At 36.4% G+C, this 26,872-nt stretch overlaps 1 protein-coding gene and 1 non-coding gene across 2 annotated transcripts in view; one reads left to right on the forward strand and one right to left on the reverse strand.

Moving 5' to 3' along the window:
- LOC122576957 (neurexin-1) overlaps positions 1–26,872 on the reverse strand; it is a 623,013-nt gene that overhangs the window by 122,372 nt on the left and 473,769 nt on the right. The window contains exons 13-16 of the mRNA XM_043747905.1: positions 23,245–23,436; positions 19,392–19,535; positions 18,438–18,655; positions 1,101–1,209 (exon numbers count right to left, since the gene is read on the reverse strand). Coding sequence (XP_043603840.1) covers positions 1,101–1,209; positions 18,438–18,655; positions 19,392–19,535; positions 23,245–23,436 — 663 coding nt within the window. The remainder of the gene's footprint in view (positions 1–1,100; positions 1,210–18,437; positions 18,656–19,391; positions 19,536–23,244; positions 23,437–26,872) is intronic.
- Trnas-cga lies at positions 21,944–22,025 on the forward strand. Its single transcript has one exon. It is a non-coding gene; the product is annotated as a tRNA-Ser (tRNA).

Raw genomic sequence — 26,872 nt, forward strand, 5'->3', positions numbered from 1 at the left:
TCTAATTATACTTTTTTATTTCTGTAACGAGAGACGCGTAAATTCGTCTAATTTGGACAAGTTTTCCGAATGAATTTTCGGTTGATGGAATTGATTAATGTTTAATCTATTTATCTAATTATACTTTTTTATTTCTGTAACGAAAGACGCATAGATTTGTCTAATTTGAATGAGTTTTCCGAATGGATTTTCGGCTGATAAAATTCACTATTATTTAATCTATTTTTTTAACTAATTATACTTTTTTATTTCTGTAACGAAAGACGCATAGATTTGTCTAATTTGAATGAGTTTTCCGAATGAATTTTCGGCTGATAAAATTCACTATTATTTAATCTATTTTTTTATCTAATTATACTTTTTTATTTCTATAACGAAAGACGCATAGATTTGTCTAATTTGGACGAGTTTTCCGAATGAATTTTCGGCTGATAAAATTCACTATTATTTAATCTATTTTTTTAATTAATTATACTTTTTTATTTCTATAACGAGAGACGCGTAGATTTGTCTAATTTGGACGACTTTTCCAAATGAATTTTCGGTTGATGGAATTGATTAATGTTTAATCTATTTATCTAATTATACTTTTTTATTTCTATAACGAAAGACGAATCGATGTATCGAAGGTTAATGCAGCGTCCTTATCAATCGTATGGAAATGTCACGCAGAAGATGATAAGAAAGAAAAGTTTGTGAAACTGAGGCGAAGACAGGGATCTTGCAAAGTATCACGCTTTGTCCGATTTATCGCACTTTCCATCACTTGAATTCAGGAAATTCTTGCCTGTCCAGAGCCACCGGCAATTAAGTCGTGTCTCGACCTATTCTACCAGCGACAAGATGAATTCCTTGCTTACTAAGATCAATTAATTCCTTGGCAGTTAATAATCGCGTGCTTTGATATTAAAAAGTAACAATTTGTACGAAGTGGAGCAATCGGTTTTGAGGAATTCCGAGCGACTGAATCGATTTACCTGTTCGTACGTTGGTCGTGATAAACGTAAGACGATGTCGAACGATGATGGTTCGTACGAAATGGGAAAACGTTGTTGAATGGAAAAATTATATTTCGCGAGAAGAATTGTTGATCGACTTACCTCTAACAGCGGGCTCGTCGTCGATCTGAAATTTCAAGGAAGCTGCCCTCCTGGAGAACCTGAGCGTGTGCCACATATCGTCGTTCAGACCTTGTCCAGCGACCAGTGTCTGAAAATAAAGGAAAATATATGGCATTAGTAAAAAGGGAAATTTACGTTTAACAAGGTTTTTCTTGCTGCTTGCGACACAGATCTCTTATTATTTTTGAACAAAGCGAGAAGCCAAGCTGGAGCTTTTAATTAAAATTGCTGTGTGCGAGCGCTTGTTGAACCTTATAACTCGTTACGTAATTAAAACATTTTTCGAATTTTTCATTCCCGCGTTACATTCGTCCAAAGTATTTCTCATACTTAAAATAATTTCTCCTACTTATATTTTAACGGTGTTCACATCTATGGAAGCCTGCCACACGAATAGAATAACTTGATAAAAGTTAAATAAATTGTATTCAAAGTTATAATACAACTGAACGTTACGATTCTACAGCTACTCAACTAATCCTACTAATTTTATAATTACACGAGATTGGATAAAAAGTAGCGATATTATCGTTCGCCGGTAAATTACCATGGTAGGATAACGCCAAGGTGAAATTTGTCTCCAACTTCGATCAAACGGGTTTAATTAAATTAGGATTCCTACGAACAGTTCCGGCCAGAAACCACGTTCTACGATCAAAATCTCGCTCTCATCGTATTCAGAATTATAAGCTGGCCGCAAGCTTGCAGCCTGCGTTCCATTCTTCGGCTTACGGGTCGCTTTCAAACGAAATTGATTGCGTGTTGCAGGATGAAACAGCTCGAACGCCGGGGAAATTCGCGCGATGAAAATATCTCGGGTGGAAACGTGCCGATTGAATTACACCGCGCCGATGCAATAATGGACACTTGAGCGTGAGCAATTAGCACGGTGCGATCGCCGGCCATTAAGAAAATATAACGAGGCTATTTTTCGAGGGTTGTTCATTAAGCCCTTAACTCTTTCGTGGGCGTAATGCTTCTCCTTGAACCGTTGCATCACTCCCACAGCCCTGAGAAGCTTCCCGTTTTCTAGTTTCCTACGCGGTGTGACGATATGTTCGTTACGTAACAGCTGATTTCTAATTACAGCTAATTAGCAAGGAACTGTACGCACGGTCCGTCGATTTCAAATAATCTCATCGACTGTAGAATAATGAATCAAGGGACATAAATCAATTTCATTCGTCCGTTTATTTATTTATATCGCGAATAATTTATTTAAGCTGCCGGAAAAGTGTCTTTCTTTCGCAGACACGTCTTTTACAACGACGCATTTTTGTACGAACATGAGACACCTAATCTGTCGAACGTTGTGTTCCTTATCTTCGTAGAACAAGAAGGATCGTAGGTAATTCGATAAAACAACGTAAAAGGAAAATTGTTGCGTATCCATTGTTTCCTTATAAAACGAAAGAAACTTTCCGGACGACCTAATGGAACATACGGAAACGTCCACGAGGCTTTTTCGCTCGCGTGGGATACGTTGAAAAGCGAGTGAGATGGCATCAAACAGACCCAACAATCTCGTTACAAATAATATCTTTCTTTATATCTTTGTGGATAGAAGGTATCGATTTATGTAGAGACAGGGTAGTTTCTGAATTGGTAGATGCATTTTGCGCCACGTCCAATTGTTTGCAACTGCTTCAACTGGTTTTGCAGAATGGCACGAACACTGCATAGGAAAATGGTCTCCATCAGTGACGAGGCATTAGACTACCGATTACAGTTCGTGCAATTACACATCGGCCATCCGACCAGCCGAGCTTAATTTTTGCTCTACTTTCCAAGGAATTGAGAGCCCCGAGGCCTGCAAATGGAAAACCTGAAATTCCACTCTGTCGAACAGAGTTTGCGATCAAGTTTCCCATTACAACTACAATTCTCGAGTACACCGCAGCGAACGAACACGTTCTAATTATAATAAAAAATTATTTTATTGCAGAATTACTGCAGTGGATCGACATACGAATCGGTACGACGTTACAAAAGATTCCGTGACATATAAATCGATCGTATCGTGGACGATTCGTACAAGAAATTTTCGAAGGTTCAGCTGCAACTCTGAGTATTTTCATAATTTTGGACGGCAAAGGAATTATAAACGAAGCGCATGGAAAACGTCGTGTTACTTTGAGATACGGACGCGCGTGAACGGAAAGAACGGAAGTACTCGTCGATGGAACGACAGCGCGTGGAAATATTGCTGAGTCGATTGGCCGAAACGTACAGTATCGTTTCGGAGTTTGCACGCACGACCGCCGTATGAGGAAGTTTGAAATAATTTTCGCTCAACGACGAACGAGTCCGTCTGGGATTTATGGCAGCGGAAAGCAACGCGATCAGTCGGACGTGTGTTCGTCTCGGTCGGTCGCACTCCATGACGGAATTTCGAATTCCACTCGTGTCATAGATGCCATTTTTCTATCGGCCCGCGGCAACCTGCAAAGCACGCAATCGTCCTACGTTTTACCTTCGCGCGTTCATCAATTAATAAACAAGAAATGGCAATTAATAAATGAGAAATTGTAATTATTCATTTTATATTCGGTACAAAATTTACCATTTTCACCACTTATGGCAACTGTTGTGCTTTAGATCGGATTATTATATTATTATTGGTATTATTATCTATTGTATTAAACACGACAAGTTCGACTGCTTTTTCATCTTTGCACTCGACCCACTTCAACTTTCCCATGGTTTTCCGGGTAAATGGTAACAACTTCTTTCTATTCCCAGGGACTATCGCTCTTAAATAAGGTGCTGCGTGAATGTTTCACTCGCAAGGAGCTCGGAAGACGGCTATTCGTTTAACATACACGGTAAACAAAATCTAAAAAAATTTCTCTTACGATTCGACGAGAACGTGACGCGACAAAAATGGAATTTTCTTGAAGAAACGAACAAGAGGATTTTGAAGGGAGAGCGACGTGGCGATTACGGCAAATCCACCTTTGGCTGCGTGTGTATTTTCGTAACGCCAGAGGATAGGTGAAATGTATGCACGGCCCCGTTGTTCAGAGCTCGCTCAACGATCCTCGATACGCGTACAGTTAACCATAGCGGGGAGTAGCATCGATAAACTAACAACACGGATCCCCTCTCGTTTGGTTAAACCACCATAAATCCGGCCAACTCGTCACTATCTGCTAACTGGTTTGGTCTACGCTGCCAGCCGCGATATTCATCTATCACGTGGCATCTGACACACGTTTGTCATCCGACGTCACCTTTGCACCGCCAGCTATCGCTCGTGCTCGCCTCTGTGAAATTTCACTGTTATTTTCAATCGCTGCGGCTGGCGAGCTTCCGATCGACGACAGTCACGCTCGTCTCCAATCAAATTCATTATCATCTCTGGACGAGATTAGTATATTCTCCTCTGAGGTACATAGTTTGTCGATTTTAGTCCAATAACCTGACCTTGATAACATATTCCGAGCTCCTCCTCGTTCTAAACATCTAATTGTTCTACTCTCATCAAAGCTGCTATTTGAAGACTCTACAAATTGTCCAGCAGCTTGTCCACACGAGATGGGAGTCCTGACTTGGCCCGAACGCTTCTAAGGCGAAGTGACAACTTAGGGAAAGTCGAAAACTAAGGGCAACAGAAATCATGCAGTACCCTGACCTTGGTAACATGGTCCGAGCTCATAAAAATCCACGAGCTCCTCCTCGTTCTAAACATCTAATTGTTCTACTCTCATCAAAGCTGCTATTTGAAGACTCTACAAATTGTCCAGCAGTTTGTCCACACGAGATGGGAGTCCTGACTTGGCCCGAACGCTTCTAAGGCGAAGTGACAACTTAGCGAAAGTCAAAAACTAAGACAGACAGAAATCATGCAGTACCCTGACCTTGGTAACATAGTCCGAGCTCATAAAAATCTACCGACTGTTCCTCATTGCAAATATCTAATTATCTCGCTACGAACGAATTGCTGCAATTTGTCCTCGCAAGATCAGAATCTTCGCTTGGCTGGAGGAAGAAGAAGGCGCGACTTGGCGGCGGCAGCGGCGACTGGAATAACAAAAGCTTTGAAATCTGACGTCGTCAGCCAAACTGGCTGAGAAGGTTCACGGAGGTGACGTGAAAAAGCACTCTTACCAGCGAGAGCCAAGTGAAATTACATAGAAAGTCTATCAGTAGACGGATATTACGGTCCTCCCCGGGGCAACTTTATCGCCGACTCACGCTCCGATAATCGCGCGTCTCTGCCGCTACCTACGAATCAATCCGGCAATTAAGGGACGTTTTGTCGCGGTGCTCGAGCTCGATCCAGCTTTATCGAATTCATCGGCTCCGCTTCGCTCGGCGCAGGAAATCGCAGCTGCATAAAGCGTTCAATCATGCCACGCCACGCGATAGGGTTTATCGATCGTCGGACGGCCTGCGTCTTTTTACCTGTTGTTTTATCGCAAGGCTGCTGGTGCTGATTGGCCGGTCGGATCGGCGCATTATTAAAAATATCGTTGAAAATTCGACGCAGTTGTTGCTCCATAAACAATTTCGCTGGGTCAGGGTTAGGCAAGGGACAGGTTTCTTTAAAAATAGGTTCGTATCGCCAGCTTCGTACCTTTTTCCGGTGGCTTTCGTTCAGCGATTACAGTTTCGACGCCTGTTAAACAGACACGCGTATTGGAAAATCGGAAATTCGTGTTGCCAATGAAGATTCGAAGTTTCCCTAAAAGTTGTCGCAAGAGTTCTTTCGTTTTATCATATATTTAATAATAATAATAATAATAATAATTCCCCCCTCTGTTCTATTAAGACGAAAACTACAGCGTTTGGAAAATTAGATTGTTGCAAAAATCATTGTTATAAAAGAGATGTTTGTGAAAGAGAGACACTTTATATGGGACAAGCTAATACGAGACCGTCAAAGAACAAATGCAGATATCTGTGCAACGTGGATATTCTATGGAAGAGAATAATCGCGAAAAAGTTAGTTTCACGGAAAATAAAGAGCCCGACATTGATACACCGCATGGCATTTAATCAAATTTAGTTTCTTCGATTCTACGAAATCACAGACAGTACGAACTAGGAAAACGAGAACTGCGAAATTGATGGAAATGTTGAAGCTAATTGCAGGATATATATATGGATATATTGTTGTTGTTTGCCAGGGAATAAATTTAATAAATCAGTTGGCGATCCCGTTTGTGCCGTGCGATTCGACGCGGACGAAGCTGCATTTTTCTCAAAAATACTTCTCTCAACGCGGCTTTTGATTTATAGCTTTTCAAGCGGTGATTTGTGTTTAATTATAACGCATTGTGCACCGGCAACAGGCCTTTGCCGATCGTAATTGCGATCAATCAATGAAACAGATCGCAGACGTAAACTTAATACGATTATTCAACGGTCATCGATCGCAGTTAGAATCGAACAATGATCAATCAATCAGAACTGTGACATCGAATTTTTAATAACGTCACATTTTATTAGAATTTATTCGACGTTTCTATCGCTCATTATTTATAAACGAAGAATAAAATATTCTCGAAATGACGGAACGAGGAATTACGTTTCCTCTAGTTCCACATGCAGCTTTCTATCTCGTGACTTTGCGTGATTATCGTTTTATATCCACGAAACTATGCATTTTTATATCTTTGGTATCGTGGAATTTGTGCAACCAATGTTCCGACTAAATATTACGTAAATAGCTTTATATTTAATTCTCTTCGTTTCTGTGAATAAAAAATGAAGAAATTTTCATTAAAATTCCTTATGTATTACGTAAATTTGCTACTTTTACGGAAGTAATGGAATTAACAAGCTTGTCAACTCGAGAAGCTTTTGATTTAGGAAGAATCAAGAAGAAAAAGACTTACTCGCCTCGAATCTTTCATCGTCAACGCGTACGCGAATTACAACAAACCCAAACACAATATCTTCCTTTGCAACAAACTCGTACAACGAGCCGAGTGTTGTACGTGTAGCGTGGAACGAAAAGCAGGCTACAATGGCAGCGGGTAGACTTCCGGTCTATCGGTGCAGAGAAAATTAACACGGTCCGAGTGGAGGAAATATCTGTGTCGAGCATCCAAGTCTTTCACGAGCTCGTGAAGCAAACGTTCTCGCCTTATCGCGTACATTCTACGATTGCTTCTTCCTTCGACGATCCATCGGCGGGGAAGTTCTTCCTCCTCCTCGAGGAAAACCGGAAGAACGATCTCCGATCGTAAAGGAGAGGAAGAAAAAAGCTAGAGAGACAACTTGGCTGGCTGCACTCTTCTCGTGAAAAGAAACAAACGTACGAGCTGAAGAGAGAAGAAAGAGAGAAGGAGTCGTTCGTTCGCTTCTCTCCGGAAGAATTATTTCCAAGGACGACTCCGGCACATTACTTCCGGTCCGTTTGTTTTCCACGGATAAAACTCGTCGGACGTAGCCGAAAGAAAATAAATAGAGATGATGCGGAACGCGACGATCGAGAGAAATGGGGAAAAAAGTGAGGGATCGAGAGGTTGAACGAGTTGGGGGCGTAGGGGCGGAAGCGGAACCTTCCCGGAAATTGATCAGGGGATCGTAAATATTTGACGAACGAGGGCAAATTTTAATTAAAATTCGCTATTTGAATATTCAACCGGCTACAAAGAATTTTCTCCGCGGCAAATCAGCTTACCTGATCAACTCCGCTCTCCGTGCGTTAATTTCCACGGTATCTCTTTAGGTCAACTAATCGTATTTTCCTCCATTTTCCCCTCCGTTCCTCCCATGTTTTCTTCCGCCTGCCGAAACTCGTGTTTCACTCGCAGCGAAAGTATTTGAACATTCCGTAGGAACATTTTGTAAATATACCGTACAGTGGTTTAGAAGAATATTTCACTTACGTAGGAGCTTTTTGAGAACAGAGTTAAGTCAGACAAGCTCGCAAAGGTATTCGACGCCTTGTGGAAACCTTTTGTGGATATATCGCGTATTATACGAAACGTAGCGAAAGTATTTGAACATTCCGTAGGAACATTTTGTAAATATACCGTACAGTGGTTTAGAAGAATATTTCACTTACGTAGGAGCTTTTTGAGAACAGAGTTAAGTTAGACAGGCTTGCGAAGGTATTCGAGGCCTTGTGGAGACCTTTTGTGGATATATCGGGTGTGCTTTGAAATTTCTTATTGTAATAATATGCAGTATAATGTAATAATTAATTACTGTAATAATTTACGTAATAACGAGGCAGAATTAATTATGATTATGTTGGCAAAGTTTGGAAGGAGTCTAAAAATATTCCTGGAAGCTACGAGATATTTACTGTACAAGTATACACTTTGCAAAGATCGCCAAAGTATTTGTACCACCGATTAATTATTCCCTGAATTGGTAAGCTACGTATAACAACTTTTTAATAAACATACGTTTGCAATAAATTATTTGTGACTTTGGTACGCGTATTCAGATGGGTTAAAAATTTTAGAACTTCAAAAAGCTTCGTATAAAGCGCATAATAATATATTCATAAAAATTTCCCGTGGCAAATGCGCAAATATTTTCGCGAGTCATTGGAATCGATTTTCCCCGGCCAACAAGGCGAGATAAAAATTTTAGGAGAAGAGTATGTTAGATTGATGCCGATTGCAGGGCCACAAATATTCCACGGATCGAGGTAAAACTTAATTAGAATATCTTAATGAAAAGTTTGGCATTATTTGTCTTCGATGAGTTTTTCAGAAACTTTACGAGAAACCTCGCGATTATTTTCGGATGCAGAGAATTTTTATATCCAATCAAGATATGCAAAATGCGATGGGATATTTTTTCACCACCAGATCTTTATTTCTCCACAACGAAAATATCGTGCAAAATTATATTATCAAACTGGTTTTTCGCCGTAGAATTTTATACGTTGTTCTTCCCAAAAGACTTTAGCTTAAGTAATACGCTATTATCGGCCATGAAAATTCCAGATAAGATTTAGTTCATCCAACAACGTCCGATAGAACTGGTTTTAACTTAAACTTTGCGCTCTCTACTCAACAGCTTATAAGTTTAAAACACGTCTGATATTTCTTGCACATTAACTAATGAATTTTGAAATTTCGTTTCAAAGTTTCCTACGTCGATTTAAAACAAGAAAACCTGCCGCCTCCCATAGCTGCACTTTCTACAAGCTACAAATATATCAACAGTTTCCTTATCTAAATTTGTGAATTTTTCGTTGATTGCTATAGAACCACTATTATGATACGACAGAAAAGAAAAAGAGACAAAACCGACATGTTAAATGTGTTTATGATGATCCCGGGTTACTGAAATGAACCTACCTTATATTAAATACCAATGAAAACCATAGCGATCTGTTTATTATCTAGATAATGGTCCCTCGTAATTAGCTTGAATAACTGTACGTGCATATATCACGTGTGACACGTGTACACACGTGCATACGCGTGTAACGCAGATAATGGAGTTCTGCTGGTGATTCCATCTGCTTGCAGCACTAACTTGTTCATATTGTTTCCATCATTTATTCGACATTCACTGGCATCTCTATTCACAGTGTTTCGATTCTCGATTTGTGCAAATTGCACGCAAATACAGTTCCGCGTACGTACGATCGCCTAATTGAATCTCGCTTTATTTGCTTTTACGATAAATCTTGTTTTCTAATCTGCTGTCTGATACTCAAAAATTATAAAATATTTGACAAATGAAAGGGAAAAACGATCTTTTTATTCATATCTCAGACGATCAATGTTCATGTCAATTTCAGATACTGTGACTTAAAACGTGAATTCATTGAAACAAAATATTCATCGTATCCGGAGTTCATCTGTTATTATATTTAAGAAGAATTGTGTTTAATTAAACCTAGCAATTATGGGAAAGGCTGTGCTTACAGAACCGATTAATTTTCATTATTGTTCTGTTATTAAGTTTCATATTATTATTTAATTTTCCCTATTTAATTCTTGGCCGATAATATCCTAATCGTATTGAGCAGATTTATGCGAGAAGCATCGAGATTTCACAAAAATGGAATAAGCAGAGAATTTTACAAATACGAACTTCCCATCACACTGAGAATTTCGAAAGAATTTCGAATTTTTATACTTGTTTTTTAAAAATATATATTTTTCAGAAAATCACACAGCTCGCCTTACGATCTTCGTCGATCGTTTTATCGAGTGCAATTTCTGAACGCAGTGTCATTTTTTTTTTGAAGCTTTTCGTCTACTTTTGATCGTCGAAATTACGAATATTCTCGGATCTATAGCATTGCATATCTACGCAACGAGCTTTCGAACGCGTGTGACTAATTTTGCAATCGCGATTCTTCTTCCACTTGGTTGAAAAATAAATCGCTGACCGACCTCGAGGTCAGATCGCCGATTCTTTTATCGATCGATGCTTAATGCAAATTCGTCAACTTTCAACCTCTCGCCTATCGCATAGCTCGTCCTACTTTCATCTATAGTTTAACCACCAACCAAGAAATACCATTTTAACTATAGAATAAAAGTTATATAATTATAATGAAACTTTTCCAGTGAGAAAAATGAAGTTTCCACCATACAGGAGAAAAAATACACAGTGGCGAACGAAGGAAAATTTAAAATTCATACTCGTGTATAATAACTGCACCAAATTAATCGTAAGTTTTTAGCTGAACAATTTTTACCATATTGATAACAGGCATTTATATTATATCTGGTCATAATTCAATTGCTCTTGTCGATAACTATATTTTCTAAAATTATAGTATTTTAAAGATTCAATTGTTTCTGTCAATCACAATTCATCTTCTAAAGTTATAATTTTAATAATAAAGTTATAATTTTAATAGCTCAATTGCTTTTGCCAATTGTAACTATATTTTCTAAAATTATAGTGTTTTAAAGATTCAATTGTTTCTGTCAATTATAACTATATTTTCTAAAATTATAGTGCTTTAAAGATTCAATTGTTTTTGTCAATTACAACTCATCTTCTAAAATTATAATTATAATAATAAAATTATAGTTTTAATAGCACAATTGTTATTGTCAATTATAACTATATTTTCTAAAATTATAGTGCTTTAAAGATTCAATTGTTTTTGTCAATTATAACTATATTTTATAAAATTATAGTGTTTTAAAGATTCAATTATTTTTGTCAATTACAACTCATCTTCCAAAATTATAATTATAATAATAAAATTATAGTTTTAATAGCACAATTGTTATTGTCAATTATAACTATATTTTCTAAAATTATAGTGTTTTAAAGATTCAATTGTTTCTGTCAATCACAATTCATCTTCTAAAGTTATAATTTTAATAATAAAGTTATAGTTTTAATAGCTCAATTGCTTTTGCCAATTGTAACTATATTTTCTAAAATTATAGTGCTTTAAAGATTCAATTGTTTTTGTCAATTATAACTATATTTTATAAAATTATAGTGCTTTAAAGATTCAATTGTTTTTGTCAATTACAACTCATCTTCTAAAGTTATAATTTTAATAATAAAGTTATAGTTTTAATAGCTCAATTGCTTTTGCCAATTGTAACTATATTTTCTAAAATTATAGTGTTTTAAAGATTCAATTGTTTTTGTCAATTACAACTCATCTTCTAAAGTTATAATTTTAATAATAAAGTTATAGTTTTAATAGCACAATTGTTATTGTCAATTATAACTATATTTTCCAAAATTATAGTGTTTTAAAGATTCAATTGTTTTTGTCAATTACAACTCATCTTCTAAAATTATAATTATAATAATAAAGTTATAGTTTTAATAGCTCAATTGTTTTTGTCAATCAAGCAAATCGATGCTTGTAAAGTTGTAGCGTTTTAATAATTTAATTCTTAAGTTAATTATACTCGTTTCTCCCTCTTTTCGTCTCCTTATTTTCTGCTTATCCATTGCAATTTCATTTAACGATGGAGACTTCATTTCTCATGGTATTTTGCAGATGAAAAATGAAGAATTCATTACGTAATAATATCAGTTTCTGTTTTCACAATTTAGACATTTCCGTTGTCTAAAACTGTTCAACAATTTTACCCGCAGCTATCTTCTATCAATTTCCAAATCCTCGCTTTCATTTATATTTTACCTTTTTTCATTATGATGCAGCGATAATCTATCTATTCTGAAATTCGCACAAAGAGGAAACTTCAATTGCAACAAATTGAAATTCTCCATCGACGTTTTTCCTTTTCTTTGAACCTTCTTCCTTTAAATGTCCTTTTACCTTTCATTGCTTAATACGAATATAAGGGAAAACTGCGATATCTGTGATTTAAAAAAATCTGTCGATCGATGAGATTCAATCAAGTTAAGATCAATAATTACAGACACGAAGTTCATCGAGTTCAACTTAGCAGTTTAATATATTCGTGCTGGTTATTCGAACGTTTCACCGGGTCCTTTTCCAATTTCGTTTTCCAATTTATAACCCAAGTGTGGGTAGGTAATTTCGCGCACCGTTAATTAATTCGACCCATTTAATTGGCACACAACACGTTCACCCACTGACCTAATTCTCGTTTCTACCTGTTTACCAGTCGGACAGCTCCGAATCTATTTCCACATATGTGAACGCAATTCAAATGTGATACAATGTTATTTATTTAATTGATAAGATTTCTCTCTGTCTCCCTCTTAATCTAAATTTTCTTCTAAAAATTCTGCATAAAAGTGGAGTATAATTTACACTGGATTAATAATTCTCCTATTGCAAGAGTTCTAGCTTTGAATTTTTAAGCCCATAGAGAACAAGCTAAGTCCATTCTTGTTAAATTTGATGAATTTTATGCTACACGAGATGCTTTATTAATTACTCTACTCACTTTGATGCAATTTCCTGTTCAAAAAGAAGGATTTTAACATTACACGAGCTGCTAAATCTGCTGAATCGAGATATTTTGCACAGTGGCAGCAGCTATACGCGTACAGTGTACAGTCAGCAAAATTATGTTTTATTTGTCGTATATTAGACAGTTGTAGAAAAAATAATTGTTTTTTTATGTTTATAATCACATTATGTTTATGTACGCAGGATAAAACAGCGAAATAATCTGCCTCTAGGAATTCTTCCAAGCACTTTGTACTTTCTCAACTTTCTTTCGCTTATGGTCGTAGTAATTTAACGTTTGAAAGCTTTCAGCAGCCAAGTCGAAATAAAAACACAGCTCTCACAACGCAAGATAAAATATCGTATTAACGCAGTATGAAAGTACTCGACAATTGCGACCTCAAGTTGTTTCTCTGTAAAACAATACCATCAGAGAATAATACGATTTATCGCACCTTCCCCTTACAATCTCTAATTATTGGACGAATTTCTATTATTTTTTAGTTCCATTCTCTTTATGAGCTATGGTGCTACGTATGCAAATTTTTCTTACTACACACAGACTTGATATATACATATAATTGTAAGAGAATTCACGCTTGGCCAGGGTAATTGAAATGTTCATTACCGTATCAATTATTCCGTTCAATTATCGAGACCGTGTAGAGGCCGAGATTGAAACATAAACGTAAATTACAGCCTCCTCTAATCGCACGCGGTTGTATTCTACAGCTTCGACTAGTTTCCACCGGGAATGGGAATGTGTGCGCTCGCAACTGTATTCCGAACTCGATTTTCACCGACGAATCTGTTCGCTAACAACATTCGAAACGTCTGACATAATATTCAAGGAGATTTGTTCAAACGGCGGCAAATTCAATGGAATTTTAATTCAAAATTACTTGCACGCCTAACTACTGTTCTTTTTATCTTCCAACGCACTGTCCCTGCTCAAAAGTTTTTTTTTTATTATTATTTATTGGTAATTTACAATCAATTCTCGCATTGAGAATTGTCAGTAATTTTCTCTGGCGTGGCGCAGTGACATGGCTGATTATTTATAATAAGTTAATACTTATTATAGATAAGTATAATTATAAATAAGTAAATATTACTTAATATAAATATCTAGTTAAATCTTCTGCTCAAAAGTTGCCAGCATTTTCTATTAGATTTTCAACGAACATTTGCTCATAACATGTGCCCTTAATATTATTTAAACAACGTAAAAATCTTGGAGAAACTATTAACAGCTCTAAGAATTATTAACTTATTCCAAATTTTATATAATGAAAAATGTACGTGCTCGATATACAGTCATACGTTAAATATTAATATAACAAAGTATGCAGGCAATTATTCCTAGGAAAGGGAACGTAATATTTATGTAATAATTTATCTGCCTTCGAATTTTTACAACAATCTTTGCAACGCTTGTACATCAGTTACTTGTCTGGCAGTGAACATTCCAGCACGTAACCGCATCAAACATAGTTGAAGCTGTAAAGCACACGCTGCTGATCGAATCGAAATAAACGCGTTTCAAACACATTGGAAATTAGCTGATCAAATTAAAGTGGAAATTATTCGTCTCGATTTCGCAATATTTCCAGGTTCAATTAGAAAACCTTCACTCTGAGAAATTGCATAATTGTTTCCACTGACTGTAATTACGTCGATGACGGTGCCTCATGTATTTTGCAGGATTTTATCAGAATCTGCCGATTAAAAGTTTATTCCACGTTATCGAGCTTTATACGTAATTCGTAAACAACCGCTTGAAACGTTTACCTTATCATTTCGTTAATCATTATAATATTAATACATTGTTACATCGACGAGACTGTCTGGCTATTTAAAGAGAAAAGCAAATTTTTCCCAAGATCATCCGCCACTTTAATCTCGTTCTTGGCCCAGCAGCCGAAGAAACGCGGTCCCCTAACTCTTGGCATATTCGAAATTTGAGAGACACTGCAATTGGAAACAACTCGCTGGCAACTTGCAAGCACGCGGCGTTCTGTACGCTTGCACAATGTTGTTTCAACGTACATAAGCTGCTCGCATTCGCGGTTCCAGTTTGCAGAAGGGTGAAACGTCTGGTGACACGAAGCACACATTGGACTCGGGTAAAATGAAGCGAGCAGACAGCTGCATTGATTAAATAACGAACACAGAGCGTGCCAACTTTCCTCCAATGGAAACTGCAACGCTCGTCGCAGTATTATGGAGAAATAAACGGCAGAACGTATGACGAGGTACACCCCGACAATTATCACGGTATCCTCGTGCGCCTGCTATTAAGCTTCCACTCTTGCTACCATCTTTTTATCATCTTCTTTCTTCCTCTACGACGATACAAATGTTGTTATTGTTCTTGTAGCTTTTTATCATTCTATATGGAACAGCTAATACTTTCAGTCCTTTTCTTTCCTATCTCCTACCATGACAAGGATTATTTTCCACATTCTTCTGTGACTTGCTTTTCTAATCATCTTTTATGCAGTACCAGACAGATATTTGTCAGATGTATCAGATGTCTCTTTGGTCATTGTTTTCTAAAATTATCTTGAACCGTCCTTCTGACTTACTCGTTGCTCTATCGCCATCAAAGAGTTAAATGTGAAAAATGTAGCAAACAGGTCATCCTTTGTGTAATGTCCAGGCGTGCACGTCTCTGTCAAGCATTTCTTAAACAAACATTATTTTTTAATTATCCGGTAATCTACAAAATTCATGTGCAAAATTGTACAGAATCTCTGTGATAGGCAAAAGTGTAGGAAATATTTAAAACAGAGTACTCGTCATAATATTTGAAGAGCGAAACCAACCTGCTGCTACTTAAGCTCCATTTTCTTTAATCGTAATAATAAAAATGTGAATTTACAAATCTAAATTCTGCCGCGAGGATGGAGGAGAAGACTGTGCAGTTTGGTCCATCAGAGTCTTTTGAACCAGAAATCAGTTTACGGGAACCTAGCATCAAGTTAGGTACGAGAGGCAAACTATTATTTCACGATTGAATATTATATGCACCGGTGCAACGTCTAGCGCCTTTCTCTGTTCCAGCAGCACCTTGCGCCGGAGGACTTGAAGCTCCGGGCGAGCTATGAATTATGAATACACGTGGCTCTATCGGCCGCGTCTATTTTCGTTCGATTTGAATTTTTACAGTCAATTTATTCCATCGCGGAAAAACCAGCCGAATGAACCGATGAATTACGATCGTGCACGGGATGAGCAAGGTCGTTGGAATTTTCATGCGTTATCGCGTGCCACGGAACGGGCGGATTTCAATTTGCTCCGAGCACCGCCAATGCCTCGCACGTTGCTACTAAGAATCCACGATGCACACGGACGATATTTATTTTAACAGCGAGAGTTTATAGTTTCGCAATCGTCTGAGATTCTCTTTATCTGCGCAGTTTTCCCATTTTTTCGGTACATTTTCTAAGGTTAAAGCGGCTGTTCCAGGTGTCAGATTTCCCAGGTTGAGAAAGAAAAATTGTATCATAATTTTGTACTTAAACAGTAAACTGAACAGAGTTTGTTACGTCGGCCGACTCTCTACCTAAACCAGACCACACACCGCGGGCAAAATGGCAGTCGGATGTCCTCAGATCCTTACTGCGTATCCTCAATAGTCTCAAGTATCCTCCATAGATCTCAGGAATTTTCTAGTTAAGGTCCTTCAGACCGAGCAAATATTCTTTCACTGAATTGTTTTCTAGAGTTTATTGTCCATCGCGGGTTCACACGGGAAAGTTGCCTTTTCTCACGTATGAGGCCTCCCACTAGCAACTTTATCTCGAGGGCAGTTAGCATCCTTCCTCACCCACCACCATGGCAAATAATCAATTAACAACGAAGCCTATTTCCCTCACTCTCCTAGCGAAAATTGTCATCGACAAATCCGATGGTCCCGTGGGCTAGACACACCCATCCTTGGCTTTCCTCCGCCACAGCATCGTCACCGAACTTCACTGATTTTCCATCTTTCAAACAGTCAACATCTTTCGACCGGGTTTCCACCCTTAGATCAGTCACTTGCTAAACTTATACACACGCAGCAGCCTAACTATCTTCTTTACAAAGTTGTTGGAATAAACTGTGATTTATAAGTTGTTATATCAGTGTCATATTTAATTCAACTACCTCTATTGTCCTAATCGAAACAGGGGATCGATCATTTCGTGGCGTCGATTATCTAATCGTAACGGGAATTTCGCTTCCTCGCGATCGCGTCTCTCCGCGAGTGGTCGAAACAGAGTTATCATTTACCAACGCGTCATTTCTATTTCTGATTAAACTGAGCAAGCGTTCGGATGCCTCTGAATGGCAGTGTATTGTATATAACAATAGTAATAATAATAATAACAACTAATATTATATACAATAACAATAATAGAGAAAATCAAGAAAATAAAGTCGCGTTCTCTGTTAAAACTAAGTGAATGCTCGCATACTTAGTGAAGGTAACAATTTCAACATAAGGTCCAAAAGTAGCAAAGTCTAAATCTGACAACTGGCAAATCCCCTTTCGTTTTTTCTTAGCCTAGCCGCGAGTCTCATAACTAATTAAATCACGAAACATCTCGTTGAAAGGCTTTTGGTTTTAGACCAGCATCCCTCCCTTACCGAAGCTTCTTCTTTGAATATTACGCTGTTGGTGGCACCGCGGTAAGAGAAACAACTTCACCGCGGAAGGGCTGAAATGCTTTAGGTAACGAAATATTCTTTTACAGTATTCTACCGTGTTATTTCTACCGGTGCTACGATATTCTCGGATCTCTAACGAGACCGGCTTAAACAATACCGGCAGGCAACCAGCGTAGCAGACAGTTTTCCCAAAAAGGTAGCATTGTTGACTAAGAAGTTCACAAGTATCGAGCTGGCGGAAATCTGACGAAAGTTCATCTTCGTGTCTTCTTTCTAATGTTTCGTTAAGCCTCGATGTAATTTCGTCGTACCTTTTGGACAACGAAATTTGAGACTGCGACGTTCGCCAATTCGTAAATCAAAGCTGCTCGTCAGCAATATCAGCTGCTGTGATAAGAAGGCGACACGGATCATCTGAGCATGTCGATGAAGGCCGATTAAAAAGCGATGGAAATCAAATCAGCTTTTTCGGTAGTGCTATAAATTCATAGTCGATTAATGCTCGTAGTAATAAATTCAACTTTTTACCACTGGCAGTTTCGTAGGGGCAAAAACGGCGAACGTTTTGAAATTGAGAGTCGCACGGTTGATGACCAAGTTGGGATCTTTCAGCGCTGTGAGTTTCGCAGGCCACAAAAACGGAGTTTCACTCCGCTGACGATTATGTCGATTGTAAACCGGTTTATATATATATTTTATATTATTTTATTACAATTTATATGTAAAATATTACACGTTTGCGCGTGTATCTGGCGTACGAATGAAACGAATACGAAACCTATTTTCTATTTCTCTTTCGATAAATGCGATTTAAATGTCGCTTCGGAACGAACTTGCGAAAAATTGGAAACAGGTCGACTCACCTTTTCCTTGTCCCCGATGTGAATCAGCATCTTCGCTTTGCCTTCTTCCAGGTAGATTTGCAGTCGGTCGGAACTGTTTTCCAAACTCGTTGCTAGCAGAAGACCACGTGGCCTGGTGGTTTTGAAGCGAACTACGATCTCCTCGGTCTGAGTTTTCGAATCCTCTGGCATCAACGCTGTCATTTGTTGCGTCCCGTTCAGGTGCAACGTTGATGCGTCTGCATGAAAGCAGAGACAGAATCAGCTGATTTGTACAAACATAAATGCGCTAATAATATGTTGGGTTATTCCGTAAAAGTCTTTCTTTTACAAACAATGCATCTCCATACAATTTTATACGTCTTTATACAATGAAACCTAATCTGTAAAACGTTGTGGATTTTAATTAGAACGAAATAGATGATACTTAATTTAATAAAAATAATATAAAGCAAAGCGCATCTGTTATTTCCCTATAAAACGAAAGAAACTTTTCGGGCAACCTAATATGGCAACGTAATAACATGGTGTACGTAATTTCGTTTATATCGAACGAAACGCGAACGATAAAAATCGAGGATAACGAAATAATGTGAATAAAAGTAATGGAAATAAGTGTGCTGCTATTACGCCTGTAATAATATTGCATTAGAATGCATTATCTTATTATCTCGCAGGATTATTACGTTACACTGGCAACTCGTTGCTCGGATAATTTAAATAGCATGATTAAAACTCCATTGTCAAAATCATGATTTTCGTTAGAAACGCAATTACGCTACGTATTAACAAGTAAGCATAACTGTACGTATTAACAGGTAAACATAATTGTACGTATTAACAAGTAAACATAATTGTACGTATTAACGCGTCACATGTTCTCTTTACGATTGCCATTCAACGTATAAAATTTTTATATATCGGATATCGTAGGAGGTGCACAGAGCAAGGGACGTTATAATAAAAATTCTTTACCTTTTCCACAAGTAGGACCAGTGTATTGTGTTCCGGTACAATCGCAGTGAAACCTGTTCCAACCCTCGAGACAATGGCTACCGTGCATGCAGGGTTGTGAAGCACAGTGGGACGTTTGAGTGTGACAAGCCGGTCTGACAGCTCCTGCAAAATTGTCCAGAGAAACGAAATTACGTAGACAGTGACAATTGCTCTTGGTTCAAGTTTTCCCTTCCCACTGAACACTTCACTGACACCAGTGACATCGTATACGACCAGCAACGTCGTTAGACGAATAATTATTATAGTATTTTTGTGACTCAATAATCGATAGACTACATCAGCGAAACATCGGGATTGTACGAGGATTATAAAGTTAGAAAATTATTAAAAACCATGCTGAATTATTCGCAGTTGTATTGGGTTGGCAACTAAGTGATTGCGGATTTTATCATTACAATCTTATGACAAAACCCGCAATCACTTAGTTGCCAACCCAATGGACGAACGAAAGTACGTGGACGAATTAAAGTAGAAATGGAACACGACGGAATTAAATAACAAAGACTGTCGCGTTCAAAGTGGAAAATTCATATTATAAATATCAAATAGGACATTAGGTTCGACGAATAATTACTATACTATTTTTGTGACTCAATAATCGGAAGACTACATCAGCGAAACATCAGGATTATACGAAGATTACAAAGTTAGAAAATTGTGGAAAGAAAATTATTAAAAGCGATTTTGAAATATTCGCAGTTGTATTGGGTTGGCAATTAAGTGATTGCGGGTCTTGTCATAAGATGTAATGACAAAACCCGCAGTCATTTAGTTGCCAAACCAATGGACGAACGAAAGTACGTGGACGAATTAAAATAGAAATGGAAAATTCATATTATAAATATCAANATTGGGCATTAGGTTCGACGAATAATTACTATACTATTTTTGTGACTCAATAATCGATAGACTACATCAGCGAAACATCAGGATTGTACGAGGGTTATAAAGTTAGAAAATTATTAAAAGCGATTTTGAAATATTCGCAGTTGTATAGGATTGGCAACTAAGTGATTGCGGGTCTTGTCATAAGATGGTAATGACAAAATCCGCAGTCACTTAGTTGCCAAACCAATGGACGAACGAAAGTACGTGGACGAATTAAAATAGAAATGGAAAATTCATATTATAAATATCAAATTGGGCATTAGGTTCGACGAATAATTACTATACTATTTTTGTGACTCAATAATCGATAGACTACATCAGCGAAACATCAGGATTGTACGAGGATTATAAAGTTAGAAAATTATTAAAAGCCATGCTGAATTATTCGCAGTTGTATTGGGTTGGCAACTAAGTGACTGCGGGTTTTGTCATAAGATGGTAATGACAAAACCCGCAATCACTTAGTTGCCAAACCAATGGACGAACGAAAGCACGTGGACGAATTAAAATACAAATGGAACACGACGGAATTAAATAACAAAGACTGTCGCGCTCAAAGTGGAAAATTCATATTATAAATATCAAATAGGACATTAGGTTCGACGAATAATTATTATAGTATTTTTGTGACTTAATAATCGACAGACTACATCAGCGAGACATCAGGATTATACGAAGATTACAAAGTTAGAAAATTGTGGAAAGAAAATTATTAAAAGCGATTTTGAAATATTCGCAGTTGTATTGGGTTGGCAATTAAGTGATTGCGGGTCTTGTCATAAGATGTAATGACAAAACCCGCAGTCACTTAGTTGCCAAACCAATGGACGAACGAAAGTACGTGGACGAATTAAAATAGAAATGGAAAATTCATATTATAAATATCAANATTGGGCATTAGGTTCGACGAATAATTACTATACTATTTTTGTGACTCAATAATCGATAGACTACATCAGCGAAACATCAGGATTGTACGAGGGTTATAAAGTTAGAAAATTATTAAAAGCGATTTTGAAATATTCGCAGTTGTATAGGATTGGCAACTAAGTGATTGCGGGTCTTGTCATAAGATGGTAATGACAAAACCCGCAGTCACTTAGTTGCCAAACCAATGAACGAACGAAAGCACGTGGACGAATTAAAATAGAAATGGAGCACGAGGGAATTAAATTACACAGGCGACTGTCGCGCTCCAAATGGAAAATTCGTATTATAAATATCAAATTGGACATTAGGTTCGAATTGGAATTTTCGTGAAATATTTACCGAGGATCAATATTACGTAAGATTAATTCTAAATGTTGGCTTGCAGCTTAAATAAATATTTAGTTTATAAATATCGAGCGACAGTATGAACGGAAGTTCCTTCTACGTATAATTAATGATCGATGACCGATTCGAATTAAGCAAATCCACAGAGAAGAGTATTTTTCCAGATGAAAGTGTTAAATGCTGATGAACATCGTTGGACAAAGTAACGTTACGTATATCAATGCGAATAGTGAATACATTTTTTAATTAATGAAATATCCAAAAACTAATATTTACGTAAAGAACAGAAATAGTGAATGTGTTAGATTACTGGATAAGTAACGAAAGAGAGTATTCGTTGTGCAGAAGCTGTGGTGTCCGAGTGGTTAAGGAGTCAGACTCGAAATCTGATGGGCTATGCCCGCACAGGTTCGAATCCTGTCCGCAGCGAAAACTTTTTTTGTCATTAAAAATACATTTTTTTTGTTCCGATTTTTTATGTTCTCATTTTTCAACCATATTTAGCAACAATAAACAACATTAAAATATTTATATAAAATATTTAACCATTAATATCGCTGTTTTTATTTCTTCCACCTTACTGTTCAATGCTTTGTCATTATGTTTCATTTTGTTTTTCTTAAAAAAAAAAAAAAAAAAAAAAAAGATGTTGCAACAATGTTAATGTTAATTAAATTATACTTTATAATACAAATTACATATAATTATATGTATACAATGTATATGTTTTGTGTAGTATGAATATTGATATAATAATACGTGTATGTCAATGTTCAGTAACATTATTTTTATTGGTTTTGCGTGTAACAAGATTATTCTACTGTGGAGGTAAACATGTTTCTTTAATGGTAAAAAAATGAAGAAACTGGTAAACACAGTATATGTACTATACATATTGTAGGATAGACGAAGGTGTACAATTAGGTCAACATTTTGCAGCTGTTTTGCACAAAGTAGAACGCTATTATAAAAACTACTTTATCCTATTTTTGCAGTATATCGTACTCTTTTATATCGATATAAGCAATATTTTATATATACAAACGATATTTTATATTATCTTTTTAAACCTACTCTCCAAATAACAATGTATCGTTGAAGAATTTTATAACTGAATAATACATTAAATAAATTCAACGAATAAATAAACGTTACAATAAAAAATAGATCAAACTCCAATGAAAAATCTTTACTGTTAAAATATTTATCTACTCATAACAATTCAATAAACTTGATAAGACAAACAAAATGATTAAACTGTTGAATGAATCAATAAAATTATATAGCTTGCTAACACCAAGTATTAATTTTATCAATTAAACAATCTAAACATTATAATTATTTATTTCCAAAAAAAAAAAAAAATCTGTGATACCATCAATAATTCCTAAAATTATTATTTTGAATTAAAAGTGATTTTAAAAAAGGAAACTTAAATTTTTGTAATTCCTTCATGGAATCTCTTCCACTATAATATATATACATATACAATCCTGACGCAACAAATTGCAATTTGGCGTAAAAAAATACCTCGGAAACTTCGATGTTTCGAGGATCAGCGATCAGAAGATTGACAAGCTATATTATTCTCAACGAAATGGAAACTCGATGTTCCTGCTCGACTATAAAATATGGAATATTCTCTTACCAGAATCCTGTTGCTGAGCGTATCCAGCTATATCTATCGGTTGGCCGTTTATGACAAGATCCCTCATGCAACCGACATAGCCCTGTCTCAAGGCACCTGTCCATAGTACTGGAGGGACTGTTAGGGGTGCAAATGGAGCACCCACACCGCCGATATACAGCAATCCATCGAGATCTAATTGCGTGGAATCACCTGAAACACGAAACGTCACGCTGTTATTTATTTAATTTACCAGCGAGGAAATTTTAATTATAAATGGCGCTGTTTGTCCGCGTACATTTATAATTTGCTACATAAGCATATTTAAACGTAAATCTTTCACGATGAAATATCTCCTGTAAAAAGCACTTTATAAATATGTAGCTACTCTTAAGCAACGAAACCACAAAGTTACTATAGCAGATTGTATCAACCTGGTGTCTCAGCAATATTTATCAGCCGAAGAAAGTCAATTTTTCCTCCGAACGCTACAACTTCTCAATCTTTCGCGTTCCTCTTTCAAAAAATAGCTCGAGTCCCTGGCGTGAACTACCGACTTTCAAAAAGATTTCTTCACACTTTTGCACCCTGGCTACTCTCACACGCATGCTACACTGCATGGGTACACTGTCAAAGTACATCTGACACTGTCAAAGTTCATCTGGCACTGCCACAGTACATCTGACACTGTCAAACCACGAAAGCTGAATTAAAGAAATCACGTTTGTACTTGAAGATTATCCCATTTACGTTGCAAATAGGTCCACTCTCATGCAACCAGTAATTAGCATAAACAGTATTCGTAAAAATCACTTGCTCCTATTATTTCTCTTACACGAGAATACTTCTTCTCGAGTTACGTAATATTACGTCAAATATATAATTTGCATGAAATATAAATAAACAATTGCAAAGAAACTTGCTTCTTTTACTGTTTGCTATCGGAAAACAAAGCTGGAAATTGTCGAGCGTGCACGTGTGCGTTAATTAACCGTTTCTTCCCTTCGCTGCTCGTTTTTCCAATTTCTAATCGGACATCGTGAGCGATAGAAACGGAACGTATCGGTGACAAATGTAAAACGGTGCGTGATGAATCGACGCGTTCACGTAGTGCGTAATTCATACGCGTTCGTTCTTTCACGATCGGTGTTCGACCCGTGACGCGTGAAATTCGTTACCAATATATCCTTCGAAAGTTCGCGTGATGTATGTGACAGTGTGTCATCGTTTGTACAGATTTTTATTTCATTTTTTTTTTTTTTTTCTCTCTCCCAAGGCAAATATTTTTACAACGCACGTTGTAGTGCGAAGTAACAGCGCTCGTAACAATTATAAATAGTTTAGTCGATGTGATATAAAATCCGATATTACAACAATTGAACAGAAGCTTGAAAATGTATCTCATTTTCGATACCATCGCCATTCTCGATGTGACACGTAAATACTAATATTTCATTACATTTAATTACATGTAAATATTAATTTACCCGAATAAGATATTCGATTATATTTTTGTCCAATAAATTTTACAGGATATTTGCTCGATACTGGCGAATAAAATTTCGTTCTTAATTTTTATTCCTTGTCTGCTGTTAAAATAGAAGTTTGCCTAACGCCGATAATATCAAGAAAATCGTAGGGCTCACGGTGTAAAGTGGCCACTGATATTCTGAAACAATTAAAAGAAAGAATTAAAAAGAAGAAGACATCACGACCAATTGCCCTACGTTCTTATCATTCGAATCTCAGGTGGCTGCTATAAAGTGAGTACTTTGCAGCACTTAGGTCTCAGTCGAAAATTTCGCCTTAATCCAGACCATGCTGCTCTACTTTATCATACATAATCTCCCTTACGAAACATCTCTACGTTCTAGTAATTATGCTCGTTATCTGCCATTTACGATCCTCTCATTACGCACTCAAGCAGCGAAAACGCGCCATCTCCCAGACGAGGTTGTTCGAAAGGGCTCGAACTATGTTTAATTGTTCTGCCTGACGCTCACGAGCCCACGTTTAATCCTGCGTTAATTAAACGTCGATGAAATTATTTCACTTACAATACTTTTATTTCATTAAGGAAAAATTTATGTTTCCTTTGTTTCATATGTTTTATCGTTAGTTGAAAGTTACGCGTCTTGGTCCTGGGTATTCGCAGCCAGCTAGCGAGACGATTCTTGGAAGGCTTAGTGGCCAGCGACCGAGGAACAGTGGGGTCGTCACTTGTGGAAACGGCTTGAGAATATTTATACAGATTCATTAAAAAGCTACAGATTCATTAACGAGCTACGCTTAAGTTCCATTATCCTCAGTTATTTTTCTTTCCTTACTGCACCGTTCGAAATCAAGAGTTCCCCGTCTCGCGGTAAAAGAAAAGAAAATTGGAGGAAGAAAGTTCACTGACTTTCGAATCAGAAGATAGACGTAGCACTATGAAAATAATATATGGTTATGGGGTAATTGGATTTTCTTGGTAAAAAACGGTAGACGTGAATATTGTTGCCTTGTAAATTATATTTGCGAAGGGATTTTTATTTTCAATTTGCATTTGGATATTAATCTGTATTTTGTATTTGATCAATTTTGGTTACGTATTTGATTAACTTGTTTGTAGAATTAAGAAGAGCTTTTCATATTATTGATGATAATTGGCATTGAAATGATTTGTTGAATGAGGTGATTCACATACATAGAACATGAGTAACAACAGATGAGAAACTATACATGTAAAAACAAGAAAAAGAATTTGGATATTAATCTGTATTCTGTATTTGATTAATTTGTTTATATTATAAAACCAGATTAAGAAGAGCTTTCATATTATTGATGATAATTGGCATTGAAATAATTTGTTGAATGAGGTGATTCACATACATAGAACATGAGTAACAACAGATGAGAAACTATACATGTAAAAACAAGAAAAAGAATTTGGATATTAATCTGTATTTTGTATTTGATCAATTTGTTTGTATTATAAAACCAGATTAAGAAGAGCTTTTCATATTATTGATGATAATTGGCATTGAAATAATTTGTTGAATGAGGTGATTCACATACATAGAACATGATTAACAACAGATGAGAAACTATACATGTAAAAACAAGAAAAAGAATTTGGATATTAATCTGTATTCTGTATTTGATTAATTTGTTTGCATCATAAAACCATATTAAGAAGAGCTTTTCATATTATTGATGATAATTGGCATTGAAATAATTTGTTGAATGAGGTGATTCACATACATAGAACATGAGTAACAACAAATGAGAAACTATACATGTAAAAACAAGAAAAAGAATTTGGATATTAATCTGTATTCTGTATTTGATTAATTTGTTTGTATTATAAAACCATATTAAGAAGAGCTTTTCATATTATTGATGATAATTGGCATTGAAATAATTTGTTGAATGAGGTGATTCACATACATAGAACATGAGTAACAACAGATGAGAAACTATACATGTAAAAACAAGAAAAAGAATTTGGATATTAATCTGTATTCTGTATTTGATTAATTTGTTTGTATTATAAAACCATATTAAGAAGAGCTTTTCATATTATTGATGATAATTGGCATTGAAATAATTTCTTGAATGAAGTGATTCACATACATAGAACATGAGTAACAACAAATGAGAAACTATA

This window comes from Bombus pyrosoma, linkage group LG17 (assembly GCF_014825855.1).
Source record: "Bombus pyrosoma isolate SC7728 linkage group LG17, ASM1482585v1, whole genome shotgun sequence".
Taxonomy (NCBI): Eukaryota; Metazoa; Arthropoda; class Insecta; order Hymenoptera; family Apidae; genus Bombus; species Bombus pyrosoma.